The following is a 27,864-nucleotide window of genomic DNA, read 5'->3' on the forward strand; positions in this document are numbered from 1 at the left end:
AGAGCACCATGTGCCATTGATGTGAGAGGTGAACGTCAACTATGAAGAAGGTGAGGGCAGACAGACAAGTTACAGGGGAACAGCTCACTGCCAAAATGAGCCAGAAGGCTGCCAGACATGTGTCTAAAACAAAAGTTCAACGATCCCTACTGTGTAGACGGATTTACACTGCATCTCTGCTAACAAAGTTGCATTGGCAGAAAAGGCTTTAATCTTCATGGCAATATCAGATTTGGACCTCAGTTGATTGGAAAAGGGTTGCCTTCTCTGATGAATCATGCTTTCTGCTTCATTGAACGGATGGACATTGGCGTGTCAGGTGAGAAACATCAGAGAACAAACACCCTGCAACCATTACTGGAAGAACACAAGCTGGTGGGGGCAGTATTATGGTTTGGGGAATGTTTTCATGGTATTCCTGGGGCTCTCTTATCCATGTGGAAGGCACCTTCATGACAATTCTGTTCTCGATCACTGCATGTAAATGCTGCATTAGGAATTAATCTAAGAGTCCTGGAGTCAATCTAATGGGGAGGGGGAGAAAGTGACTCCTCTTTTCAATGACTGGAATGTTAAATGTTTGAATTCCCAGATTGTTATCTCCCAGCTGGTCTTAATATTTATTTTCAGTATTAAGAAATAAGTCCATGGTACTTTAGTATGGTCCAAAAAAGTGTTTCCCCACAGGTGTATCGAAATTCTCCTTTACTGTGTAATTTCATCCTTGATCGTAGATTCTGCATAGTTTCCCTAATATAGATGCCATAATTTTGGCATCAGTGTCTGTTGATAAGATGTGGGTACAGGTTTTGTATCTCTTGCTGTTACAGGGGAAAGTGCGCAACTCGGGTGGTGATGGCACTTAAGACTAGAGATGTCGCGATCATAAAATTTTCCATTCGCGAACGGCGAACGCAAATTTCCACAAATGTTCGCGAACGGGCGAACCGGGCGAACCGCAATAGACTTCAATAGGGAGGCGAATTTGAAAACCCACAGGGACTCTTTGTGGCCACAATAGTGATGGAAACGTTGTTTCAAGGGGACTAACACCTGGACTGTGGCATGCCGGAGAGGGATCCATGGCAAAACTCCCATGGAAAATTACGTAGTTGACGCAGAGTGTGGTAAGTTGAAATCGCAATGCGATTTATAGAACATGAATTAATCGCATTGCGATTTCAACTTTCTCAAATCCGACAGTACATTCTAGCATGGAGTCATTCCCATGGTGATGGGGACACTCCATGAGCACGGAAGTCGGCAGAAGTTCTAAGTTGAAATCGCAATGCGATTTATAGAACTTGAATTAATCACATTGCGATTTCAACTTAGCACTGCTATATTCCATATTCGTTAACTTCGTTAATACAACTTTAAGTTTCATTCGTACGTGAATTCAACTTAGAGCTGCTGGGTTCCTAATGGTTGTATTGCTAGAATATAACGAAGATTGAGAATATAGTGCTATATTCAATCTAAGTTGTAATCGCAATGCGATTAATGCAGGTTACATTAATCGCATTGCGAATACAACTTAGAGCTCCTGGGTTCCTAATGGTTGCATTGCTAGTATATAACGAAGATTGAGAATATAGTGCTATATTCGTTATATTCGTCAATTCTAGAAATACAACCATTAGGAACTTAGCTCTAAGTTGAATTCGCAATGCGATTAATATAACCTGCATTATTTGCATTGCGACTACAACTTAGATCTGAGTTCCTAATGGTTGTATTGGTAGAATTGACAACGAATATAGCACTATATTCTCAATCTTCATTATATTCTATCAATAGAACCATTAGGAACCCAGCTCTAAGTTGTAATCGCAATGCGATTAATATAACCTGTATTAATTGCATTGGATGCTGTCCTTGCTTTTTGATAGGCGGTGGGAGGGTCTTGGAGGGAGGGTATGCTGATTGGCTGGAGTTTGCTCAATGATGACGTATAGGAGGGGGACCGAACATCGCATATGTTCACCCGCCGCGGTGAACGCGAACATGCGATAATCGCCGGGAACAGTTCGCCGGCGAATAGTTCAGGACATCTCTACTTAAGACCAGACCTCAAGCATTATTTCACTAACTACTTAATTATTCTCTAAGGATTGAAAAAAAACCACATTTTTAATATTAGCCACTGGTCAATTCAATAAAACATTTATGTAATATAAATCAGTCTTACCTGGCACAATAAAAACGTGCTTGCCTGGTCTAAGGACAATTCCTTCCTTCACCCAACTTATTAAAGGTAAGGGATATCCAGTTACCTCACATGTCAGAGAAATGAAATTATCTTCTACAACAGTGATGTTTTCATAAATGCTACCTAAAATTCTTGGAGGAACTGCAATGGGAACACAACAGAATCAAATTCTAACACTACAACTTATTTCTTAACTTCTTACACACCATAATAGTTCATGGGTTATGTCTGATACTATAGCTTTATCTAATTTATTTCTGGCACAACCAACGGTAGCTGCTTTTATGGTTAAAAAAAATAAAATAAAAATTTCTAATTTCAGAAATCCCTGTAACTGCTTTGTACAGAAAGTTGACTAATATTGAATTTTGCTTATTTTAAAATGTAATAAATGTTTTACCATTAATATTCAGATTAAACATTTTCTCGGCATTTCCTGCCACATTCTCAACAATGCACACATATCGACCAGAGTCCGTTAATTGTGCATGTTTTATCTAAAATAACAGAAGGAGAAAGTATCAGTTGACATGTGGAATCTAACTTTCATATTCTATATGGACTTTCAACATGATAATAATGTTATATTTTAGCCAAAAAAGCAGAAGAAATAATAAATAAATAAAAATAGCATTTAAAAAAACATATCTAATACAAGGTCTTAAAAATGGGGCCTAGAAAATGTAAGGTCTGTCCCTTTGTCAACTTTACTAATAACTTTGAATCATGTTACATGTCAAGTTTTTAAAATGAAATCATATTAATTGCAATACTACTAATGTGATTTATCTAGTGAGCTGTGCGACTAAAGTGCAGTATGTGGGCCACACTACCACTCTAAAAGATAATATACGCCCAAAAAGTCCCTCAATGAAAAAGTAAATGTTTCTACGCTATCTAGATATTTTAGGAAAGGACACAAGCCAATGTTTTCTACATTTTCATTTTTCAAGGTATAGAACATGTATATAGATGGATTAGGGAAGGATACTGCACAAAAAAAAAATCAACAGGGAGACATGGTGGGTATCTATTTATTCACGCACTAATATAGCGCTGACATATTCTGCAGCACTTTACAGACATTACCATCACTCTCTGTCTCCAGTTGGGCTCACAATATATGTTCTCTATCAGTCTGTCTTGGGAGTGTGGGAGGAAACCGGAGGACCTGGAGCAAACCCATGAAAACCCAGGGAGAACATACAAACTCCATGAAGATGTTGTCCTTGGTGGGATTCAAACCTATAACCACCGAGCCACTGTGCTGCCCATTATGTTGAATATAAGGTCCCCTGAAGTTCTGAATCAAAGGTTGCATTTGATTTGCTGCTATTAACTTAGATGATGCTCCTTTTGTCTAAGGAGTTGGAACTGTGCTAGAGATGCCAGTGAATTGATCACGTGACTAGTGGTTTGTTTAAAATGGTTTGTGATATGAAGCATGGTAGGCCAAGATTAAGAACCTTTGTGTTAGAAACGCAAAGGAAAGGATATGTCGACCACGCTACATAGTAGTTTTATATTTGCAATAAAGAAGAACCTGATTCAGTTTGATCTGCTCCAGGAAGTCTGAGCATGAGTAGAGTGTTCCACAAGCAAGGGGCGAGCTGGCTAAGTATTTTTCTACATATTTAACAATAGAACAAAAAAGCCTACTATACCCACTGCTAAAAATGCTTACCTGTGAATACCTTTCACATTATCTACATGTGTTACACATTATCCACATTATCTACATTTTGCCTTTTAGTGTGACATTTTTCAATTTAGTATACAATTTATTCAGTAAGAACAGTAACCACCATTGATATTGTGAAATGTGGCATAAGCTAATTAAATGACTGAACATGTGGTATAGGACAGTGATTACTGTTTGCACATGAACATACGGTATCAATTCAAGGGCCCTGCCAAGGGCTTGTATATTCGTGTATTTGTCAGACATACTATATATAAAATCTTACAAACCTGCAGGTATCTTCCAGCAGATAAAATCTCATAGTGGCCTCCTTCCTCAATTACTTGCCCATCTTTCTGCCAGGTGATTGTTGGAGCAGGATGACCCTTCACGGTACAATTCAGTAATACTGTCTGATTTTCTAAAGATGTAATTTCCTCTGACAAATTTTCACTGATACCTTCGAAAGTCGGAGGTACTAAACAGGAATGATGATGTTATAGACTCTATATATGTATCTAATTTAAAGTCACAATGCAAAAAAAATTAGTTTTCATTAAATCAATGTTCCTGGTGTTACTGAACAAGAGAAAGCAAGCCCTAGTGCTTAAAAAACTCAAAATCATAATGGATAAGTTCAACTACTGCAGATTTGATTCTGATTTTCTGAAATCTTGAACAAATCTCAGTACCATGTGAATGAATAATGCTTTTACAAAACGCATTTTAAGAGATGCAGCAGAATTGCAAATCCACATTATAGCCCATATGCTGAGAATGTGTTGCACATTTCACCCGATGCAATGCAAATATTGCAATTTGGTCACAAAAACAGATGGGTTCACTCTTACCGTTGCTCGCATATGGTTACTAGTTTAGTGCTCTCATTAAGAAAATCAAAATAAGAGGTGGAGGTCTGATGCCTTTTAATTGCCAACAAAAATAGAAGCAATGATGTTACATTGAAAGCTTTCGAAACAACTTCAGTCTCTTTGTCAAGAACTCCAGTTTCTCATGAAACAAATTCAATACAATATTGTGACATGCTAGCAAAACCCCTGACAGCCACAGGGAGGTTACACATAGACACAGATCTTCTCAAAGCAGAGTATCGAGAAACAAGTTTTTTTTTTTAAAGCTGTTATCTTGTGCTACATATTAGAATATGAGAAAAGAGGAAAGATAAGGAAAGGCATGTAATACATATGACTGTATTGTGCATTTGGCATGGATTTGTGGTAAAATCTGCAGAATGAATATTCATGGGCTTTGTTTAGAATTAAAGTATAACTGTCATTTTTTTTTTTTCTTTGAGTATTGGATTGTGGTGATTAATATCTCCTTGGTGGCCCTATTTCAACTTTTCACTGTGTATTCAATTACCCCTTAATTCCACATTTTTGTTCCCTGTACTGCCTTCTTTTACCTGTGCTTAAAATCAGGTTGCTTTGCAGGTCTGTCCTCTGGGTTGAAGGATGGAGGACGCAGAAGCAGGCAGCCTGCAAAGTCACATTACTGACAGCCAGGGACTGTAAGTAAATGATTAAAGCCAGGTCCTCCCCAGCAGCTGATAACAGTGCCTGGGCTGTGTGCACTTCTCCCTGTCCCTGCACTTGGCAGACACTCCCTCACTCAGCAGAGCTGGACAATGCAGAGCTGAAGCAGCGCACAACAGGGAATGGAGATCTGCCATCTGCTCAGTGTATAAATGAAAGCAACATGTGGTAAGAGGACCCCTTTGTGCTGCAGGAGATTAACCCTTTAGGGGGAGAGCTCTGGTTACTGACACTTTTGGGGGGCTATTGTTACTGGCTAGTGAGGGCAGGCGGGATTAGCCTCAGGGTGAGGGCAGTGGCGGCCATCTTAACTAAATAGTGAAATTGCAGTTTTATGCAGACTAGTTGGTAAGGGCTGAATCTTATTAAATATGGGGTAAGTCAGTCTAATAGTAACTGATTCTGGAATATGATGTTATTAGTAACTACATATATGAAAATTGAAATTAGGGTCTAAGTGTGACAGTTATCCTTTAAGTATGAATTATAAAAAGAGAATAATAATAATAGCGCAGAATAGATATTTTACATAATATCCTGCAAATACCCTGAAAGTATGTCAATGTTTCATCTTCTTAATAACACTAAGGGCTTATTTACACGACCATATGAATAGGTCCGCATCCATTCTGCAATTTTGTGGAATGGGTGCGGACCCATTCATTTCAACGGGGCCGCAAAAGTTTGCGGACAGCACTCCTTGTGCTGTCCTCATCCAAAGCTTCATTCCGTGGCCCTGCAAAAAAGAGAGAACATGTCCTATTCTTGTCTGTTTTTCAGCCAAGAATAGTCATTTCTATAATGGGCCGCCAGTTCCGTTCCGCAAATTGCAGAACACACACAGACGGCTTCCGAGTTTTCCGGCTCCACTATTTTTGGACTACAAAACACGGCAGAGTCGTCTGAATGAGCCCTTATACAGTATATGCATATACAATGCATTCAAAAAGTACTTAGACCAGGCATCTCAAACTGCGGCCCTCCAGCTGTTGTAAAACTACAACTCCCACAATGCCCTGCTGTAGGCTGATACCTGTAGGCTGTCCGGGCATGCTAGGAGTTGTAGTTTTGCAACAGCTGGAGGGCCGCAGTTTGAGATGCCTGACTTAGACCCTTTAAAATTTACAGCAGTTATGTTGCAGCCTTGTACTTAAATAAAAAAAAACTAGTTTTCCTAAATCATTCTGCACTTAATCCCCCTTAATAAAACAGGAAAACAGAATTTTAGAAAGGTTTGCAAATTTATTAAAAAGGAAAAACTAACACTTTGCATGGACATAAGTATTCAGACCATTTGCTATTGAAATTTAGCTCTGGAATACTCTCATTACTCTTGGTCATCTTTGAGATGTTTCTACACCTTGATTGAAATCCATCTGTGGTAAATTCAGTTGGACATGATCTGGAAAAAACACCCCTTTTTATATAAGGTTTTACACCTGGCAATGAGTATCAGGGCAAAATTCAAGCTATGAGGAGGAAAAAAATGACTGTATAGCCCAGAGACAGGAATGTGATAAGGCACAGACTAGAGAAAGATACAAAAATTTCTGCTGTACTAAAATCTCCCAAGATCTCAGTGGCCTCCAAAATTCTTAAATGAAAGAAGTTTGGGACTACCCCATCCCACCAAACTAAGTAATCAGGGTAAAAGGGCCTTGGTGAGAGATGAACAACAACCCAATCGTCACTCTGGGTGATCTCCAAAGATCCTGGATGGGTATGAAAAAACTTCCAGGATGTTGACCATCACTGCAGCACGCCACCAATCTGGGCCTTATGGCAGAAGGAAGAAAAAAGTCGGAAAGAAGCCTTTCCTCAGGAAAAGATACATGAAAGTTTGCAAAAAACAAAACAAAACACCTAGAGGTCTCTGAAACTGTGAGAAACAATGATCTCTGGTCTGATCAAACTAGTATTGACCTTTTTGGAGGAAACCAGTCACTGCCCAATACCATCCCTACACTGCAGCATGGTGGTGGCAGCATCATGCTGTGGGGACGTTTTTAAGACTGGGACAGTGAGACTGGTCAGAGTTAAAGGAAAGCTGAATTGAGCAAAGAACGGAGCTATTCTTAATAAAAAACCTAATCCAGTCTGCTCTGGACCTCAGACTGGGCCAAAGGAGTGGTGTAGGGACAACTCTTTAAATATCCTTGAGTGGCTCAGCCACAGCCCTTACTTTAACCTAATTGAAAATCTCTGGAGAGATCTTTAAATGGTTCTCCACCGATGGTCCCCATCCAACCTGACAGAGCTTAAGAGGATCTGCAGAGAAGAATGGCAGAAAATCCGCAAATGTAGGTGTGCAAACCTTGTGGCATCATCCCCAAGAAGATTGGAGGCTGTAATCTCTGCCAAAGGTGCTTCAATTAAGTACTTAGTAAAGGGTCTAAATACTTATGTCAATGAAATATGATAGTTTTTTCCTTATTAATAAAATATGAAAATATTTCGAACATTTTGTCTTTACTTTCTCGTTTTTACTGTATTGAGTGCAGAAAGATGGTGGAAAACATTTATTTTAGTACAAGGCTGAAACATAAATAGAAAAAGGGTCTGAAGACTTTCTGAATGCATAGTATGTATTTGGGAAATGTAGACAGTTAAACACTGGAATTGTATTACTGGTGTGTAGATTACTTACAAAGTACCAGAATATTGTAATACTTGCATGATATTGTAATACTTACAAAGTACCCGTATATTATAATGTAGGGAGTCTTCTCCTGCCTCATTTACAGCAACACAAGTATATAATCCAGCATCCTCCAGATTTGTCCTTGCAATCTGTAAACTGTGTCCCCCTGACAAGATGAGGGTTTACAAAATTATAAAAGGAGGGAAGGGATGCAAATAAGCTCTTAACAAGCTCTGCCTCTAATGCCACCAGATGTAAGGCAGCTATCCTATAAGTCAATGTTCAGCTCTTAAAATAAGCCTTGAGACATGACTTTGATATTAAATAAGCCAGCACATCATCTGCAGACAGCTGTTTCGGGGTGATTGCCCCTCATCAGTACAGAGCAGAGACTACTGGCTTAACTGGATGAGAGGTCTGTGTCCAAGTTATAAAAACATGTTTAATTTTAATCTGGTTCATTGTACATTGTATTTTTAGCTGCAACCTCAAAAATAACAGTAAAGATGGGGCTAAGCTGAACAATGAGAAGAATGTATCATCCTTAGTAGAATCCTTGTGCATGTACAGTACCTACAATACACAATTACAAGTTTAGTTTACCCACCTTGCTCAACATGTGGTACAAACAGTTGGCAATGTATCTTTTTATAGACACTATACACATAAGATGATGGTAATGCAACATACTGTACCTGGTAATATGAACACCTTATCATTTGAGGTAAGAACGTTGCCATCCTTATACCATCTGATTGTGGGTGGAGGCACCGCATTCGTTTCACAATACAAAGACAAGGGGTTGTTGATAATAACATCTTTGTTGTCTCCATTGTTTGATATCATACTGATGTCAGCATTTAGAAGAATTCCAGATAACTTTGAAAACGTTGGTGGTACTAAGAAATAAAAATACCCAGTAAAATTGCTTATTTTTTCCCTGTAATATGTCTAAACTCGTACATTTCAACCAAGGTCTTTAAATAATACAAAAAACTGTCGAATTATGAAGGATTTTGGGTATAAAAAGGGGTTCTTTTCCCTTTGCGGGCTACCACTGAGGAAGGGGCTAGGAAAAGACCCCGAAACGCGTCTGGTTTCAAAAGACCCGCATATCAGCTGATGGACGTCCCGATGTTAATAATTTGAATCAATTCCTTTCACCCTGAGGAACTTTATGGCATAAAGCGAACATTTAGTCCCATGAAGTAGAGCTACAATTTCAACTTCTTTCACAAAGAATCTCTACACGGAGGACTAGATCGCTCACACTACTCCTGCTGTACTGCAAGTAACAGACACCGCCGAAATTCAACTCCATTAGCCACGTGGGACGCCACCGTGTGCGATAATCAGACGGCTGTCTGCAAGAGTAAGTGTTTCCTTTAAATTGCCACACAGGGGATATTGACTAATTATCGCAAGCACATAATCTATTCCAGTCTGGACATTTATGCAAATATATATTCGAAAATATATCCGAAAATATCATCATATATTCTCTGACTGTCGAATATTTATACATCGAATTATCTGCAAATTATCATCGTTTTTCTGCATATCCAGGACATACTTCACCAAAGCTAGATATATTATGCTTTTGTAAGCCATTTGATTCATTATGCTCTGAATCTGTATAACCCTTTTATCACATTCATAGTGTATTTTTATAGAATATTTTATTTTCATCATAGTTTTATTGTAATTTTGTTGATTTTTAGATCTATATATTGGTGTAATAAATTCAAATAATCTTTGAATAGTTTCTGTGTGGTCCATTGGGAGAGTGCTCAGCCTTTCTATATATCACATTTAAATAATACAATGCAGCTGGAAAGAGCATTCATAACATTTTATTATAACAAAAAAAATTAACAATTTAATTGCATAATTGATCAATGACTATAAATTTACTTCCATTTAGAGGGGTTGTCCGTGTTCAGAGCTGAACCCGGACATACCCATATTTCACCCAGGCAGCCCCCCTGATGTTAGCTGGATCGCAGGACAAGGGCTCTTTTATTTATAATAACACACTGCCGGGCGGAGGCTTCCGCCTAGCAGTGTGTTCGGCAACGTCACTGGGTCTGATGGGCGGGCTTTAGCACTGCCCTAGCCATTTTACAGGCTAGAGAAGTACTAAATCCCGCCCATCAGTGCCGGTTACATCACTGGGCTCACTGCTGGGCGGAGGCCTCCACCTGGCAGCCCTATGGAGAGCCCGATTCATCACCAGAACTCCAGAAAATGCCTTTGTCCTGTGCGATTTAGTGCAGGGCAAAGGAGAGCTGGGGGCTGCCTGGGTGAAAATGAGAATATGTCCGGGTTCAACTCTGAACCCGGACAACCCCTTTAAAGAATTTGAAATATTGTTTCAGCTACTGTAAATTTAAAGAACTGTGCGCAAGTTTTAGATGTGGAAAAAAATGCCACAAATAAGAATGTGTAAAAAAATAAAAAGTATTTATAATTTATTTTTATCAATTAACAAATTCCAGTGTGAATGAACAAAACAAATCTAAATCGAATCAATATTTAGTGTAAGCACGCATTTACCTTCAAAACAGCATCAGTTCCTCTACCTAGACCAGGGATGGGCAAACTCGGACCTCCAGCTGTTTTAAAACTACAAACCCCATCATGCCCTGCTGTAGGCTGATAGCTGTAGGCAGACTGGGAATGATGGGATTTGTAGTTATACAACAGCTGGGGGGCCGAGTTTTCCCATCCCTGACCTAGACTTACACACAGCTTTTGAAGGAACTTGGCTGGGAGGTTGTTCCAAACATCTTGGAGAACTAACCACTAGGGATGAGCGAACTCGAACTGTATAGTTCGGGTTCGTACCGAATTTTGGGGTGTCCGTGACACGGACCCGAACCCGGACATTTTCGTAAAAGTCCGGGTTCGGGTTCGGTGTTCGTCGCTTTCTTCGCGCTTTTGTGACGCTTTCTTGGCGCTTTTTGAAAGGCTGCAAAGCAGCCAATCAACAAGCGTCATACTACTTGCCCCAAGAGGCCATCACAGCCATGCCTACTATTGGCATGGCTGTGATTGGCCAGAGCACCATGTGACCCAGCCTCTATTTAAGCTGGAGTCACATAGCGCCGCCCGTCACTCTGCTCTGATTAGCGTAGGGAGAGGTTGCGGCTGCGACAGTAGGGCGAGATTAGGCAGATTAACTCCTCCAAAGGACTTGATTAACTGATCGATCTGCAGCTGTGGATCATTGAGCTGCTGATCCTCAATTGCTCACTGTTTTTAGGCTGCACAGACCGTTTGTCAGTCTCATTTTTCTGGGGTGATCGGCGGCCATTTTGTGTCTTGTGGTGCGCCAGCACAAGCTGCGACCAAGTGCATTTAACCCTCAATGGTGTGGTTGTTTTTTGGCTAAAGCCTACATCAGGGTGAAGCTGTCACACCAAGTGCATTTAACCAGCAATAGTCTGTTCATTTTTTGGCCATATACAAAATCAGGGGCAAGCTGCGCCTGTCACCAAGTGCATTTAACCCTCAATGGTGTGGTTGTTTTTTGGCTAAAGCCTACATCAGGGTGAAGCTGTCACACCAAGTGCATTTAACCAGCAATAGTCTGTTCATTTTTTGGCCATATACAAAATCAGGGGCAAGCTGCGCCTGTCACCAAGTGCATTTAACCCTCAATGGTGTGGTTGTTTTTTGGCTAAAGCCTACATCAGGGTGAAGCTGTCACACCAAGTGCATTTAACCAGCAATAGTCTGTTCATTTTTTGGCCATATACAAAATCAGGGGCAAGCTGCGCCTGTCACCAAGTGCATTTAACCCTCAATGGTGTGGTTGTTTTTTGGCTAAAGCCTACATCAGGGTGAAGCTGTCACACCAAGTGCATTTAACCAGCAATAGTCTGTTCATTTTTTGGCCATATCCCAGTCTAATTCTGTCACTAAATCCATACCGGTCACCCAGCGCCTAAATACTAGGCCTCAAATTTATATCCAGCTAAATCTGTCCCTAGTGCTGTAGCTGGGCGAGTTATTTAGTGTCCGTTCAAGCACATTTCTTGTTCTGGGTTGAAATACAATTCCCAATTTAGCAATTTCATAATTTAGTGGTTCCTGCTATATCAGAGCTATTTGAAATCTATCCCAAAAAGGGTATATAATATTGAAGGTGCACATTGGGTCATTCAGAATAACTTCACACACACCCGCTACTGTGTATTTCCAAGTCTAATTCTGTCACTAAACCCATACCTGTCACCCAGCGCCTAAATACTAGGCCTCAAATTTAAATCCCTCTAAATCTCTCGTTACCCACCGCTGTACTGTTGTTGCTGGGCAAGATATTTAGTGTCCGTCAAAGCACATTTTTTGTTCTGGGTTGAAGTACAATTCCCAATTTAGCAATTTCATAATTTAGTGGTTTCTGCTATATCAGAGCTATTTGAAATCTATCCCTAAAAGGGTATATAATATTGAAGGTGCACATAGGGTCATTCAGAATAACTTCACACACACGCTTCTGTGCATTTCCAAGTCTAATTCTGTCACTAAATCCATACCGGTGACCCAGCGCCTAAATACTAGGCCTCAAATTTAAATCCCTCTAAATCTCTCGTTACCCACCGCTGTACTGTTGTTGCTGGGCAAGATATTTAGTGTCCGTCAAAGCACATTTTTTGTTCTGGGTTGAAGTACAATTCCCAATTTAGCAATTTCATAATTTAGTGGTTTCTGCTATATCAGAGCTATTTGAAATCTATCCCTAAAAGGGTATATAATATTGAAGGTGCACATAGGGTCATTCAGAATAACTTCACACACACGCTTCTGTGCATTTCCAAGTCTAATTCTGTCACTAAATCCATACCGGTGACCCAGCGCCTAAATACTAGGCCTCAAATTTAAATCCCTCTAAATCTCTCGTTACCCACCGCTGTACTGTTGTTGCTGGGCAAGATATTTAGTGTCCGTCAAAGCACATTTTTTGTTCTGGGTTGAAGTACAATTCCCAATTTAGCAATTTCATAATTTAGTGGTTCCTGCTATATCAGAGCTATTTGAAATCTATCCCAAAAAGGGTATATAATATTGAAGGTGCACATTGGGTCATTCAGAATAACTTCACACACACCCGCTACTGTGTATTTCCAAGTCTAATTCTGTCACTAAACCCATACCTGTCACCCAGCGCCTAAATACTAGGCCTCAAATTTAAATCCCTCTAAATCTCTCGTTACCCACCGCTGTACTGTTGTTGCTGGGCAAGATATTTAGTGTCCGTCAAAGCACATTTTTTGTTCTGGGTTGAAGTACAATTCCCAATTTAGCAATTTCATAATTTAGTGGTTTCTGCTATATCAGAGCTATTTGAAATCTATCCCTAAAAGGGTATATAATATTGAAGGTGCACATAGGGTCATTCAGAATAACTTCACACACACGCTTCTGTGCATTTCCAAGTCTAATTCTGTCACTAAATCCATACCGGTGACCCAGCGCCTAAATACTAGGCCTCAAATTTAAATCCCTCTAAATCTCTCGTTACCCACCGCTGTACTGTTGTTGCTGGGCAAGATATTTAGTGTCCGTCAAAGCACATTTTTTGTTCTGGGTTGAAGTACAATTCCCAATTTAGCAATTTCATAATTTAGTGGTTTCTGCTATATCAGAGCTATTTGAAATCTATCCCTAAAAGGGTATATAATATTGAAGGTGCACATAGGGTCATTCAGAATAACTTCACACACACGCTTCTGTGCATTTCCAAGTCTAATTCTGTCACTAAATCCATACCGGTGACCCAGCGCCTAAATACTAGGCCTCAAATTTAAATCCCTCTAAATCTCTCGTTACCCACCGCTGTACTGTTGTTGCTGGGCAAGATATTTAGTGTCCGTCAAAGCACATTTTTTGTTCTGGGTTGAAGTACAATTCCCAATTTAGCAATTTCATAATTTAGTGGTTCCTGCTATATCAGAGCTATTTGAAATCTATCCCAAAAAGGGTATATAATATTGAAGGTGCACATTGGGTCATTCAGAATAACTTCACACACACCCGCTACTGTGTATTTCCAAGTCTAATTCTGTCACTAAACCCATACCTGTCACCCAGCGCCTAAATACTAGGCCTCAAATTTAAATCCCTCTAAATCTCTCGTTACCCACCGCTGTACTGTTGTTGCTGGGCAAGATATTTAGTGTCCGTCAAAGCACATTTTTTGTTCTGGGTTGAAGTACAATTCCCAATTTAGCAATTTCATAATTTAGTGGTTTCTGCTATATCAGAGCTATTTGAAATCTATCCCTAAAAGGGTATATAATATTGAAGGTGCACATAGGGTCATTCAGAATAACTTCACACACACGCTTCTGTGCATTTCCAAGTCTAATTCTGTCACTAAATCCATACCGGTCACCCAGCGCCTAAATACTAGGCCTCAAATTTATATCCCGCTGAATTTGAATACAATACATTGGGCCAAATAATATATTTGTTGTTGTGGTGAACCATAACAATGAGAAAAACATCTAGTAAGGGACGCGGACGTGGACATGGTCGTGGTGGTGTTAGTGGACCCTCTGGTGCTGGGAGAGGACGTGGCCGTTCTGCCACATCCACACGTCCTAGTGTACCAACTACCTCAGGTCCCAGTAGCCGCCAGAATTTACAGCGATATATGGTGGGGCCCAATGCCGTTCTAAGGATGGTAAGGCCTGAGCAGGTACAGGCATTAGTCAATTGGGTGGCCGACAGTGGATCCAGCACGTTCACATTATCTCCCACCCAGTCTTCTGCAGAAAGCGCACAGATGGCGCCTGAAAACCAACCCCATCAGTCTGTCACATCACCCCCATGCATACCAGGGAAACTGTCTCAGCCTCAAGTTATGCAGCAGTCTCTTATGCTGTTTGAAGACTCCGCTGGCAGGGTTTCCCAAGGGCATCTACCTAGCCCTTCCCCAGCGGTGAAAGACATAGAATGCACTGACGCACAACCACTTATGTTTCCTGATGATGAGGACATGGGAATACCACCTCAGCATGTCTCTGATGATGACGAAACACAGGTGCCAACTGCTGCGTCTTTCTGCAGTGTGCAGACTGAACAGGAGGTCAGGGATCAAGACTGGGTGGAAGACGATGCAGGGGACGATGAGGTCCTAGACCCCACATGGAATGAAGGTCGTGCCACTGACTTTCACAGTTCGGAGGAAGAGGCAGTGGTGAGACCGAGCCAACAGCGTAGCAAAAGAGGGAGCAGTGGGCAAAAGCAGAACACCCGCCGCCAAGAGACTCCGCCTGCTACTGACCGCCGCCATCTGGGACCGAGCACCCCAAAGGCAGCTTCAAGGAGTTCCCTGGCATGGCACTTCTTCAAACAATGTGCTGACGACAAGACCCGAGTGGTTTGCACGCTGTGCCATCAGAGCCTGAAGCGAGGCATTAACGTTCTGAACCTGAGCACAACCTGCATGACCAGGCACCTGCATGCAAAGCATGAACTGCAGTGGAGTAAACACCTTAAAACCAAGGAAGTCACTCAGGCTCCCCCTGCTACCTCTTCTGCTGCTGCCGCCTCGGCCTATTCTGCTGCTGCCGCCTCGGCCTCTTCCTCCGCCTCTGGAGGAACGTTGGCACCTGCCGCCCAGCAAACAGGGGATGTACCACCAACACCACCACCACCACCTCCGTCACCAAGCGTCTCAACCATGTCACACGCCAGCGTTCAGCTCTCCATCTCACAAACATTTGATAGAAAGCGTAAATTCCCACCTAGCCACCCTCGATCCCTGGCCCTGAATGCCAGCATTTCTAAACTACTGGCCTATGAAATGCTGTCATTTAGGCTGGTGGACACAGACAGCTTCAAACAGCTCATGTCGCTTGCTGTCCCACAGTATGTTGTTCCCAGCCGGCACTACTTCTCCAAGAGAGCCGTGCCTTCCCTGCACAACCAAGTATCCGATAAAATCAAGTGTGCACTGCGCAACGCCATCTGTAGCAAGGTCCACCTAACCACAGATACGTGGACCAGTAAGCACGGCCAGGGACGCTATATCTCCCTAACTGCACACTGGGTAAATGTAGTGGCAGCTGGGCCCCAGGCGGAGAGCTGTTTGGCGCACGTCCTGCCGCCGCCAAGGATCGCAGGGCAACATTCTTTGCCTCCTGTTGCCACCTCCTCCTTCTCGGCTTCCTCCTCCTCTTCTTCCACCTGCTCATCCAGTCAGCCACACACCTTCACCACCAACTTCAGCACAGCCCGGGGTAAACGTCAGCAGGCCATTCTGAAACTCATATGTTTGGGGGACAGGCCCCACACCGCACAGGAGTTGTGGCGGGGTATTGAACAACAGACCGACGAGTGGTTGCTGCCGGTGAGCCTCAAGCCCGGCCTGGTGGTGTGTGATAATGGGCGAAATCTCGTTGCAGCTCTGGGACTAGCCAATTTGACGCACATCCCTTGCTTGGCGCATGTGCTGAATTTGGTGGTGCAGAAGTTCATTCACAACTACCCCGACATGTCAGAGCTGCTGCATAAAGTGCGGGCCGTCTGTTCGCGCTTCCGGCGTTCACATCCTGCCGCTGCTCGCCTGTCTGCGCTACAGCGTAACTTCGGCCTTCCCGCTCACCGCCTCATATGCGACGTGCCCACCAGGTGGAACTCCACCTTGCACATGCTGGACAGACTGTGCGAGCAGCAGCAGGCCATAGTGGAGTTTCAGCTGCAGCACGCACGGGTCAGTCGCACTACAGAACAGCACCACTTCACCACCAATGACTGGGCCTCCATGCGAGACCTGTGTGCCCTGTTGCGCTGTTTCGAGTACTCCACCAACATGGCCAGTGGCGATGACACCGTTATCAGCGTTACAATACCACTTCTATGTCTCCTTGAGAAAACACTTAGGGCGATGATGGAACAGGAGGTGGCCCAGGAGGAGGAGGAGGAGGATGAGGAAGAGGGGTCATTTTAGCACTTTCAGGCCAGTCTCTTCGAAGTGACTCAGAGGGAGGTTTTTTGCAACAGCAGAGGCCAGGTACAAATGTGGCCAGCCAGGGCCCACTACTGGAGGACGAGGAGGACGAGGATGAGGAGGAGGTGGAGGAGGATGAGGATGAAGCATGGTCACAGCGGGGTGGCACCCAACGCAGCTCGGGTCCATCACTGGTGCGTGGCTGGGGGGAAAGGCAGGACGATGACGATACGCCTCCCACAGAGGACAGCTTGTCCTTACCCCTGGGCAGCCTGGCACACATGAGCGACTACATGCTGCAGTGCCTGCGCAACGACAGCAGAGTTGCCCACATTTTAACCTGTGCGGACTACTGGGTTGCCACCCTGCTGGATCCACGCTACAAAGACAATGTGCCCACCTTACTTCCTGCACTGGAGCGTGATAGGAAGATGCGCGAGTACAAGCGCACGTTGGTAGACGCGCTACTGAGAGCATTCCCAAATGTCACAGGGGAACAAGTGGAAGCCCAAGGCCAAGGCAGAGGAGGAGCAAGAGGTCGCCAAGGCAGCTGTGTCACGGCCAGCTCCTCTGAGGGCAGGGTTAGCATGGCAGAGATGTGGAAAACTTTTGTCAACACGCCACAGCTAACTGCACCACCACCTGATACGCAACGTGTTAGCAGGAGGCAACATTTCACTAACATGGTGGAACAGTACGTGTGCACACCCCTCCACGTACTGACTGATGGTTCGGCCCCATTCAACTTCTGGGTCTCTAAATTGTCCACGTGGCCAGAGCTAGCCTTTTATGCCTTGGAGGTGCTGGCCTGCCCGGCAGCCAGCGTTTTGTCTGAACGTGTATTCAGCACGGCAGGGGGCGTCATTACAGACAAACGCAGCCGCCTGTCTACAGCCAATGTGGACAAGCTGACGTTCATAAAAATGAACCAGGCATGGATCCCACAGGACCTGTCCGTCCCTTGTCCAGATTAGACATTAACTACCTCCCCATAACCATATATTATTGGACTCCAGGGCACTTCCTCATTCAATCCTATTTTTATTTTCATTTTACCATTATATTGCGATGCTACCCAAAGTTGAATGAACCTCTCCTCTGCCTGTGTGCTAGGCCTAAATATATGCCAATGGACTGTTGCAGTGGTGGCTGACATGAAGCCTGATTCTCTGCTATGACATGCAGACTAATTCTCTGCTGACATGAAGCCAGATTGTCTGTTACGGGACCTCTCTCCTCTGCCTGGGTGCTGGGCCTAAATTTATGACAATGGACTGTTGCAGTGGTGGCTGACGTGAAGCCTGATTCTCTGCTATGACATGCAGACTGATTCTCTGCTGACATGAAGCCAGATCGTCTGTTACGGGACCTCTCTGCTCTGCCTGTGTGCTAGGCCTAAATATATGCCAATGGACTGTTGCAGTGGTGGCTGACGTGAAGCCTCATTCTCTGCTATGACATGCAGACTAATTCTCTGCTGACATGAAGACAGATTCTCTGTTACGGGACCTCTCTCCTCTGCCTGGGTGCCGGGGCCTAAATATCTGAGAATGGACTGTTCCAGTGGTGGGTGACGGGAAGCCAGATTCTCTGCTATGGAACCTCTCTCCAATTGATTTTGGTTAATTTTTATTTATTTAATTTTTATTTTAATTAATTTCCCTATCCACATTTGTTTGCAGGGGATTTACCTACATGTTGCTGCCTTTTGCAGCCCTCTAGCCCTTTCCTGGGCTGTTTTACAGCCGTTTTAGTGCCGAAAAGTTCGGGTCCCCATTGACTTCAATGGGGTTCGGGTTCGGGACGAAGTTCGGATCGGGTTCGGATCCCGAACCCGAACATTTCCGGGATGTTCGGCCGAACTTCTCGAACCCGAACATCCAGGTGTTCGCTCAACTCTACTAACCACAGATCTTCTGTGGATGTAGGCTTGCTCAAATCCCTATGTGCCTTCATGTAATCCCAGACAGACTTGATGATGTTCACATCAAGGTTCTGTGAGGACCCTATAATCATTTGCTTAACTCCGTGATCTCTACGCTGAAGATAGTTTATAAGGACATTGGCTGTATGTTTGGGGTCATTGTTCTGCTACAGAATAAAGACACCTCATTCAATTACATGCAATTGCAAAGGTATTCAGATCCAAGTGCTGGTTTGCACAATGTAGAATATTTTTCCCCTCAGAAATTGCATGCCTGAGAAAGTGCACGATCTCTGAGCTGTCAGCTCTAAATACATCTAGCAGAGCAATTGGAACAATGAGTAGGCAGATCTCTGGATCCATGTGAGGTCCAGGGATGGTTGTACATTTGTTAGAAAGAAAATGTCATGTACTATATGATATAATGATTTTTACATTAATCATGGTCTAACCCCTTTATGATCCATCATCAGTGTAAAAGAACAATGAGTCCTAGAAGTGATGATATGGCCCCAAAAGAGCCCTGATCTCAACATTAGCAAGTCTGTCTGGAATTACATAAATATACAGAAGTATTTGAGCAAGCCTACATCCACAGAAGATCTATGTTTGGTTATTGAAGATGTTTGGATTGGAACAACCTCCCTGCCAAGTTGTTTCAAAAAACTGTGCAAATCCTAGAATAATTCATGGTGTTTTAAAGACAACGTTTTGTCACACCAAATATTGATTTAGATTTATCTTCTGTTCATTCACTTTGCATTTTGTTAAATGATAAAAATAAACTATTAACACTTCCATTTTAAAAACATTCTTACTTTGTAGTATTTTTACACATCTACCTAAAACATCTGCACAGTATTGAATATTTGGAATAAAAGTTTATTGGCATGTTTTATACACTGGGGTGATACATAAATAAAAACTACATGGACCCTGAGGCAAAATGGGTTTGCTCTTTTAATGTTACTCTCACAAAGTTAAAACTTAGTTTAAAAGCACATCATAAAACAGCACGGCAAGGTCATGGTGCCAAGTTTTAATTCTGCAAATATAACTAGTGTTGATCGAGCACCAAAGTGCGTGGGTGCTCAAGTAGAACAGTTTGGGATGCTTTTGTGCTCTACAGAGCAACCGAGCACAATGGAAGTCAATGGGAGAACCCGAGCATTAAACCAGGCACCACCTGCCCTGAAGAGGGGAGGGTGTCTTGTTCATAGGAAAAGGTCAGAAATTGATGGAAACACCACTGAAATGGTTCAGGAACAGAATGGGGAGGATGTGTGGATGCATCTTGGACTCCCAGGTCGCTGCTAGGAACGATGTTGTCCGAGTAGTACGCCACTTTTAATTGATTTTAGAGGAAAAATTGTTAGGAAAAAATATTTCCTGTATATTTACTTGTATATAAAGTGCAAGGGCTGCCAAAAATTACAAGGAAGAGGCACTCAGACACACCTTTTACTACACATAAAGGAGGGCATCATACACAGCCTTGAAAAATTATGATTGATGGCTTGCTGGTGACCCTCAAAATCTATCGGAGCAAGGGCCTGCTGATCTGAACATCTAAAACATTAGGGATGAGGGCCTGCTGTTGATCTGACAATCTAAAACATTAGGGGTGAGGGTCTGCTGCTGAGCTGACCTTCTAAAACATTAGGGGCGAGAGCCTACTGCTGAGCTGACCCTCTAAAACATTAGGGGTGAGAGTCTGCTGCTGAGCTGACCATCTAAAACATTAGTGGTGAGGGCCTGCTGCTGATCTGACCATCTAAAACATTAGGGGTGAAGGCCTGCTGCTGATCTGACCCTCTAAAACATTAGGGGCGAGGGCCTGCTGCTGATCTGACCATTAGTGTTGATCAGGAATATTCAAATTCCGAATTTTTATTGTGAATATAGGTACTTCGAAAATTCGTGAAAATTTAGAATATAGTTATATATATTCGTAATTTGGAATATTCAAAAAAAAAATCCTTTTTTTTTTTAATTCGATTTTTTTTTTTTTTAATCAGTACACATGATACCTCCCAGCTTCTAGCTTGTGGGCCAATAAGAAGGCTGCAATATACCTGACTTTAGGAGTAGTAGTGTTTGCGAATTTTGCTCTATATTAGTTTTTTCAAATATTCGCTATATTGCTATATATTCTTGTTTTAGAATATTTCGAATATTCGAAAAAACGAAGTTATAGCAATATAGTGAATATTCGAAAAAAATCGAATATAGAGCAATTTAGCTAATATAGTGCTATAATCTTCTTTGTCTAATAGTTGTAAGTTGAAAAATTCGCAATAAAAATTGTAATCCGAAAATTCGAATTGCAAAAATTCGCATATTATACAATCATTACCTTGATGATTTTTCAAGAAAAAAAAAGTCGTGAATTTTCGAATATTCAACGAATATTCAAAAAAAAATTCGCAAAATATCGCGAATTCGAATATGACCCCTGCCACTCATCACTACTGACCATCTAAAACATTAGTGGCGAGGACCTGCTGCAGATCTGACCATCTAAAACACGGGTGTCAAACACAAGGCCCGCGGGCCGAATCCGGCCCGCCAGACCTCGTCACGTGGCCCGCGTAGCCACCGCCGGCCGCCAGCCTTCACCTTTTATTATCACTTCCTGCAGGCGGCCCCTGCAGGAAGTGATAATAAATCGCATAATGAGCGGCAGGGCTTTTTTTCTGGCGGAACGCACCGGAACGGCGTTCCGCCACCTTCTGACATCGCAGCCTGCCATGCTGCAGCATGGCAGGCTGCGATGTATCAGCGAGGAGGGACTGGGAGGAGGAGCTGGGGGCCGGTGCGTTCACTGTGCTCCGGCCCCCAGCTCCAGTAGTTATAAAATGTGTACAATTAATAAGGATTCTATTCATGAGGCCCCCTCTGCAGTAGAACATTCAATATAGCCACATCCTACTCACAGGGCTGTTATCTTAATGCTGGCCGGCCGGGCAGACGAGCGGCAGCGTCACGACTGACGTCATGTGCCCGGCCTACTTTCTGAATGAAGGAGGCGGCGCAGGCATGTGACGTCAGTCGTGACGCTGCCGCTCGTCTGCCCGGCCGGCCAGCATTAAGATAACAGCCCTGTGAGTAGGATGTGGCTATATTGAATGTTCTACTGCAGAGGGGGCCTCATGAATAGAATCCTTATTAATTGTTTACATTTTATAACTAGTCTGTACTGGAGCGGCAATGGGGGGGGGTCTGTGGATGGCACTGTTATGGGGTGGGGGGTCTGTGGATGGCACTGTTATGGGGTGGGGGGGTCTGTGGATGGCACTGTTATGGGGTGGGGGGTCTGTGGGTGGCACTGTTATAGGGTGGGGGGGTCTGTGGATGGCACTGTTATGGGGTGGGGGGGTCTGTGGATGGCACTGTTATGGGGTGGGGGGTCTGTGGATGGCACTGTTATGGGGTGGGTCGGTCTGTGGATGGCACTGTTATGGGGTGGGGGGTCTGTGGATGGCACTGTTATGGGGTGGGGGGTCTGTGGATGGCACTGTTATGGGGTGGGGGGTCTGTGGATGGCACTGTTATGGGGTGGGGGGGTCTGTGTATGGCACTGTTATGGGGTGGGGGGTCTGTGGATGGCACTGTTATGAGGTGGGGGGTCTGTGGATGGCACTGTTATGGGGTGGGGGTCTGTGTATGGCACTGTTATGGGGTGGGGGGGTCTGTGGATGGCACTGTTATGGGGTGGGGGGGTCTGTGGATGGCACTGTTATAGGAAGGGGGATCTGTGGATGCCATCCCCAGATCCCCCATTAACAGTGCCATCCCCATCTGGGGGGTTTCTTTGCTGAGCTGGACTTTTATAGCGATCCCAAATTTTACTTGCATCCCTGTTCTCTAAAGGGGCGGTTTTAGGGGGCGGTCCTAGGGGTGGGTAGGGGCGTGGCTAGGGGAGGGGGGGTGAGTTCCACCACCTTTTCTCTGAGAAAAAAAGCCCTGATGAGCGCTGTGTATTACCGGTACTTACAACTACAAGCGCTCGCCGAGAGGAGGGAGGAGGCAGGCTGGGAGGATGAGCGCTGGCAGTGTGAGATCCCCCATAAGAACCACCCACAGATCCCCCATAAGTGTCACCCACAGATCCCCCATAAGTGTCACCCACAGATCCCCCATAAGTGTCACTCACAGATCCCCCATAAGTGTCACCCACAGATCCCCCATAAGTCCGATACAACCGGCCCTTTGAGGATGACCAAACTGCTGATGCGGCCCCCGATAAGTTTGAGTTTGACACCCCTGATCTAAAACATTAGTGGCGAGGGCCTGCTGCAGATTTGACCATCTAAAACATTAGTGGCGAGGGCCTGCTGCTGATCTGACCATCTAAAACATTAGTGGCGAGGGCCTGCTGCTGATCTGACCATCTAAAACATTCTGGGCTGAGGGCCTGCTGGTGAACCTCTAAAACATTAGGGGTGAGGGTCTGATGCTGATCTCACCTAAAACAAGCGAGGGCAGCCTAATAAGCATGTAGATATGATGGAGGAGGACGAGAAAAGGAAGATTGAACCATATACCCTTTTTTGTTGTGGAAGGGGGTGCATGGGAATACAGTGTATTCAATACACCATAAAAGCCACAATTAAAGTGCCTTTATGTTCAGCCGCTTTCCTCTGGTGAAGTAGAGAAGTCAGGGGCAATCCAGGCCTTGTTCATTTTGATAAGAGCCAACCTGTCAGCATTTTTCAGTTGACAGGCGGATGCACATATCAGTTATTATTAGTGTTGATCGTGAATATTCTAAATCACTAATTTTTATTGCGAATATTGGCCCTTTCAGAATTCTCGATATCTAGAATATAGTGCTATAGCTTCGTAATCGCAAATATTGCTTCTTGCTTGTGGGCCAATGAGAAGGCTGTAATATCTTTAACTTTAGGAGTAGTGTTGATCGCAAATTTTCGTATCGCTAATTTCTATAGCAAATTTTCTGATTGCTGATTTACGCAATCAAGAAAATAATGACTGGAGATCATGAATTCTCAAATTTGCCAATATATGACGAATATTCGCCCAAATATTAGCAAAATATCACTAATTTGAATATATTGCCCCTGCCGCTCACCACTGGTTATTATGCCCCCAGCACTACTAAATACCCTCTCTGAGGGAAGGCCAGCACCTCCAAGGCGTAGAGCACCAGTTTGTGCCACGTGTCCAGCTTGGAAACCCAATAGTTGTAAGACACAGAGGGATCACTGAGGACGCTGACACGGTCTGCTACGTACTCTTTCACAATCTTCCCTGGGCCACGCATCAGGGTGAGGGTGCTGGTGGAGTGTCATGAAACTGTCCCAGGTCTTGGAGAGTGTTGCCCTGCCTCTGTTGGAACTGCTGTGTGTTCCCCTCGTCTCCCCTCCTCAGTTGTCCAAGGAACTATGTACTCTGCCTCCAGCGTTGTCCCAACAGACAAGACTTTGCTGTCCTCATCAGGAGGATGACTCTCAATCTCCTCATCCTCTTCCTCCTCTTCAGCCCATCCACGCTGAACAGATGGAATAAACCTGCTATGGGTACTACCCTCTGTAGCGGAGACAACCGTCTCCTGCTCCTCCTCCTCATCATCCAATTCGCGTTGAGAAGATGAACGGAGGGTGGTCTGGCTATCACCCTTTGTACTGTCTTCCCCATTTCCATCTCTTCCATATGCAAAGTGTCCGCCTTCATTGTGAGCAGCGAGCGTTTCAGTAGACACAGAAGTGGGATGGTCACGCTGATAATAGTGGCATCGCCGCACACCATCTGTATTGATTCCTCAAAGTTGTGTTCAGTCATCCATGCCCACGAGTGGGTCAGTCATCCATGCCCACTCGTCGCTTGTGAAGAGCGGAAGCTGACTGGAAAAGCGACAACCATGTTGCAGCTGGTATTCCACTACTGCGCTCTACTGCTCACAAAGTCTGCCCAATATGTGGAATGTGGCGTTCCAGCGCGTGCTCACATAGCACAACAGTCGGTGAGCAGCCAATTGCAAGTGCTGCTGCAGCGTTGCCAGACCGGCGGCAGCTGTAGCTAACTTTCGGAAATGGGAAAACACGTGGCGCACCTTCACCAGTAGCTTACCGAGCTCCAAAGCCACCACCAAGTTACGGCCATTATCATACACAACCATGCCTGTTTGTAGGTTGAGTGGCGAGTCTGGTCCCTTATACCCTGCCACAGATCTGTGGTGGTGTGCTGTTTGTCACCTAAGCAAATTTGTTTCATCACGGCCTGTTGTTGCTTCCCCGCTACTGACTGATGGTTGACTGGTGCTGCAACATGAGAATTCAGAGGTGGAAGTGAAGGAGGATGTGGAGGAGGAGAAGAGGGGGGAGGTTGCAGCCACTAATGTAGGTGGTGGCGGAAATCCTTATGGAAGTATGGACCCTCCATCCTTGGCGTCGGTAGCACCTGTGCCATCCCAGGGTACGACTCGCTCCCGACCTCCACAAAGTTCAACAAGTGTGCCGTCAGGGAGATGTAGCATCCCTGGCCAAAACAACTTGTCCATGTGTCAGTCGTTAAGTGGACCTTCCCAATAACTGCGTTGGTCAGGGCATGGGTGATGTTACGGGACACATGCTGGTGTAAGGAGGGGATGGCACACCAGGAAAAATAGGGTAGGCTGGGGACTGAGTAACGAGGGATGGCTGTCGCCATCAGGCTGCAGAAAGCCTCAGTGTCCACAAGCCTAAAGGGCAACATTTCCAGGGCCAGCAATTTGGAAAGGTGCACAGTTAGTGCTATGACCTGTGGGTGGATGGCTGGGTATTTGTGCTTTCGTTCAAAGGCCTGGGGTATGGACATCAGAAGTGGATGTGCTAGCTGATGGTGCTTGTGATGGTCCAAGTGCAATTTGGGAGGCATCCAGGCCTGCGTCTTGGACAGGGAATTGGCCAGTACATAACCTGTGTTAGTGAACGCATTTTACTACAAAAACTGCACTTACTATACTCATTTTAGTGAACATGTAAGACACCATGTAGTCACAGCAAACACATTTTACTGCAAACACTGCATTATTACTATTATACATTGATAATGCCAGTGTGTTTGTAGAAGGGAATCGACATTTAACGGTGCCTCTATTTATAAATTACAGCAAAAAACACTTGTGATTTTGCAACCATTTAATAGTATGTGTGCCAAACCCATGAATTGACATGCACATGCAGATGGATTGCCAGTTTGACACCTTTCCAAACAAATTTACATGGGTAACAAGAGATGTAATTTGGGGTACATGGCATAGCACAGGGTGTTATTTCACATCAATGATTTGATCATATTTTCAGTGTTTCACAATTTTAAAGCACAACATTTATTTGTTCTCCGGTCATTTTTAATTTAAAACTAGCAGAAGGACCCAGCTTTTCACGAGTATATTTAATCTATTTCATTTAATGATTGTGTATCATTAAAAGATATCGACAGTATCCCCTATAACAGTGACATCTACAGTACTCACCCCCTTAACAGTGACCTCCACAGCCCCCACCCCTCACAGTGACCCCCCCCCCCCACAGTGCCCTGCCTCCTTAACGTGGTACCTCCACAGCAGCCCACCCCTTTAACTTTGACCTTCACAGCAGTCTGCCCCTTTAACAGTGAGTTCCACAGCACCCCGCTCCCTTAACAGTGACCTCACAGTATCCTGATGCCTTAACAGTGACCTCTCAGTACTCCACTGCCACTTTAATAGTGGCCTCCACAGTCCCCTCCTCCCTTAACAGTGACCTCCACAGTGCCTACCTTTTTAACAGTGACCTCCACAGTGACCTGCCCCCTTAACAGTAACATTCACAGTGCCCTCCCCTTTAACAGTGACATACACAGCGACGCCAATTTATTAGTGACCTCCACAGTACCCCATCTCCATAACAGTGATTTCCACAATAACCCGCCCCCTCCACAGCAGCTGCCCCTTAGCGGACCATCCCCTTAACTGTGACCTCCACCATTCACTGCCCCCTTAGCAGAGGCCTCCATAGTCCCCCGCCCCCTTAACAGTGACCTCCACAGCAGCCGTCCCATTATTTGTGACATCCACAGTACCCTATCTCGTTAACAGTGATTTCCACAATAACCTGCCCCCTTAACAGTGACCTCCACAGAGCTTGATTTCCTTAAAATATGACCTCCACAACATCCCACCCACCCACTTAACAGTGACTTCTGTAGCGGACCGTCCCCTTAACTGTGACTTCCACCGTTCCCTGTCCCCTTAGCAGAGACCTCCACAGTGCCCGCCCCTTTAACAGTGACCTCCACAGCATCCTGCCCCTTTAATAGTGACCTCCACAGCAGCTGCCCCTTTAATAGTGACCTCCACAGTCCCCCACCCCCTTAACAGTGACCTCCAAAGTGGTCTGCCCTTTATTTGTGACAAATTTGTGTGTCATGGCATAAATAAATTAGACACTGAGGGTTGATTAGATGGGCAAGAGTTTATCTTCTCAGTCCTTTCTGGAAAAAAAAAGACACCACATATGTGAAAATCAAAGAGTAGGTTTGCTGTCTGATTGATGGCGATCACAGCGAATGCATCTTACTGCAAACACTGTATTACTACACCCATGTTAGTGAAGGTGTTGTATTACTTAGAGACACAGCAAACATATTTTACTGCAAACATCGCATTACCATACTCATGTAAGAGAACGCGTAACTGCAAAAACTGCATTTACTGTACTAATTTTAGTCAACGTATTGTATTACTTTAAGACACTGTGTAGTCACGGTAAAACAATTTACTGCAGATGCTGCATTACCTACACCTGTGTTAGTGAACGCATTTTACTACAAAAACTGCACTTACTATACTCATTTTAGTGAACATGTAAGACACCATGTAGTCACAGCAAACACATTTTACT

General features: G+C 44.1%; 1 protein-coding gene across 1 annotated transcript in view; it reads right to left on the bottom strand.

Moving 5' to 3' along the window:
• Positions 1-27,864, bottom strand: part of HMCN1 (hemicentin 1) — a 655,003-nt gene that overhangs the window by 301,008 nt on the left and 326,131 nt on the right. Inside the window, 5 exon segments of the mRNA XM_044300627.1 lie at positions 2,192-2,353; positions 2,613-2,709; positions 4,184-4,371; positions 8,143-8,256; positions 8,786-8,989. Of these exon segments, the coding sequence (XP_044156562.1) occupies positions 2,192-2,353; positions 2,613-2,709; positions 4,184-4,371; positions 8,143-8,256; positions 8,786-8,989 (765 nt within the window).

Source organism: Bufo gargarizans, chromosome 7 (genome assembly GCF_014858855.1).
Source record: "Bufo gargarizans isolate SCDJY-AF-19 chromosome 7, ASM1485885v1, whole genome shotgun sequence".
In the NCBI taxonomy this organism is placed as follows: domain Eukaryota; kingdom Metazoa; phylum Chordata; class Amphibia; order Anura; family Bufonidae; genus Bufo; species Bufo gargarizans.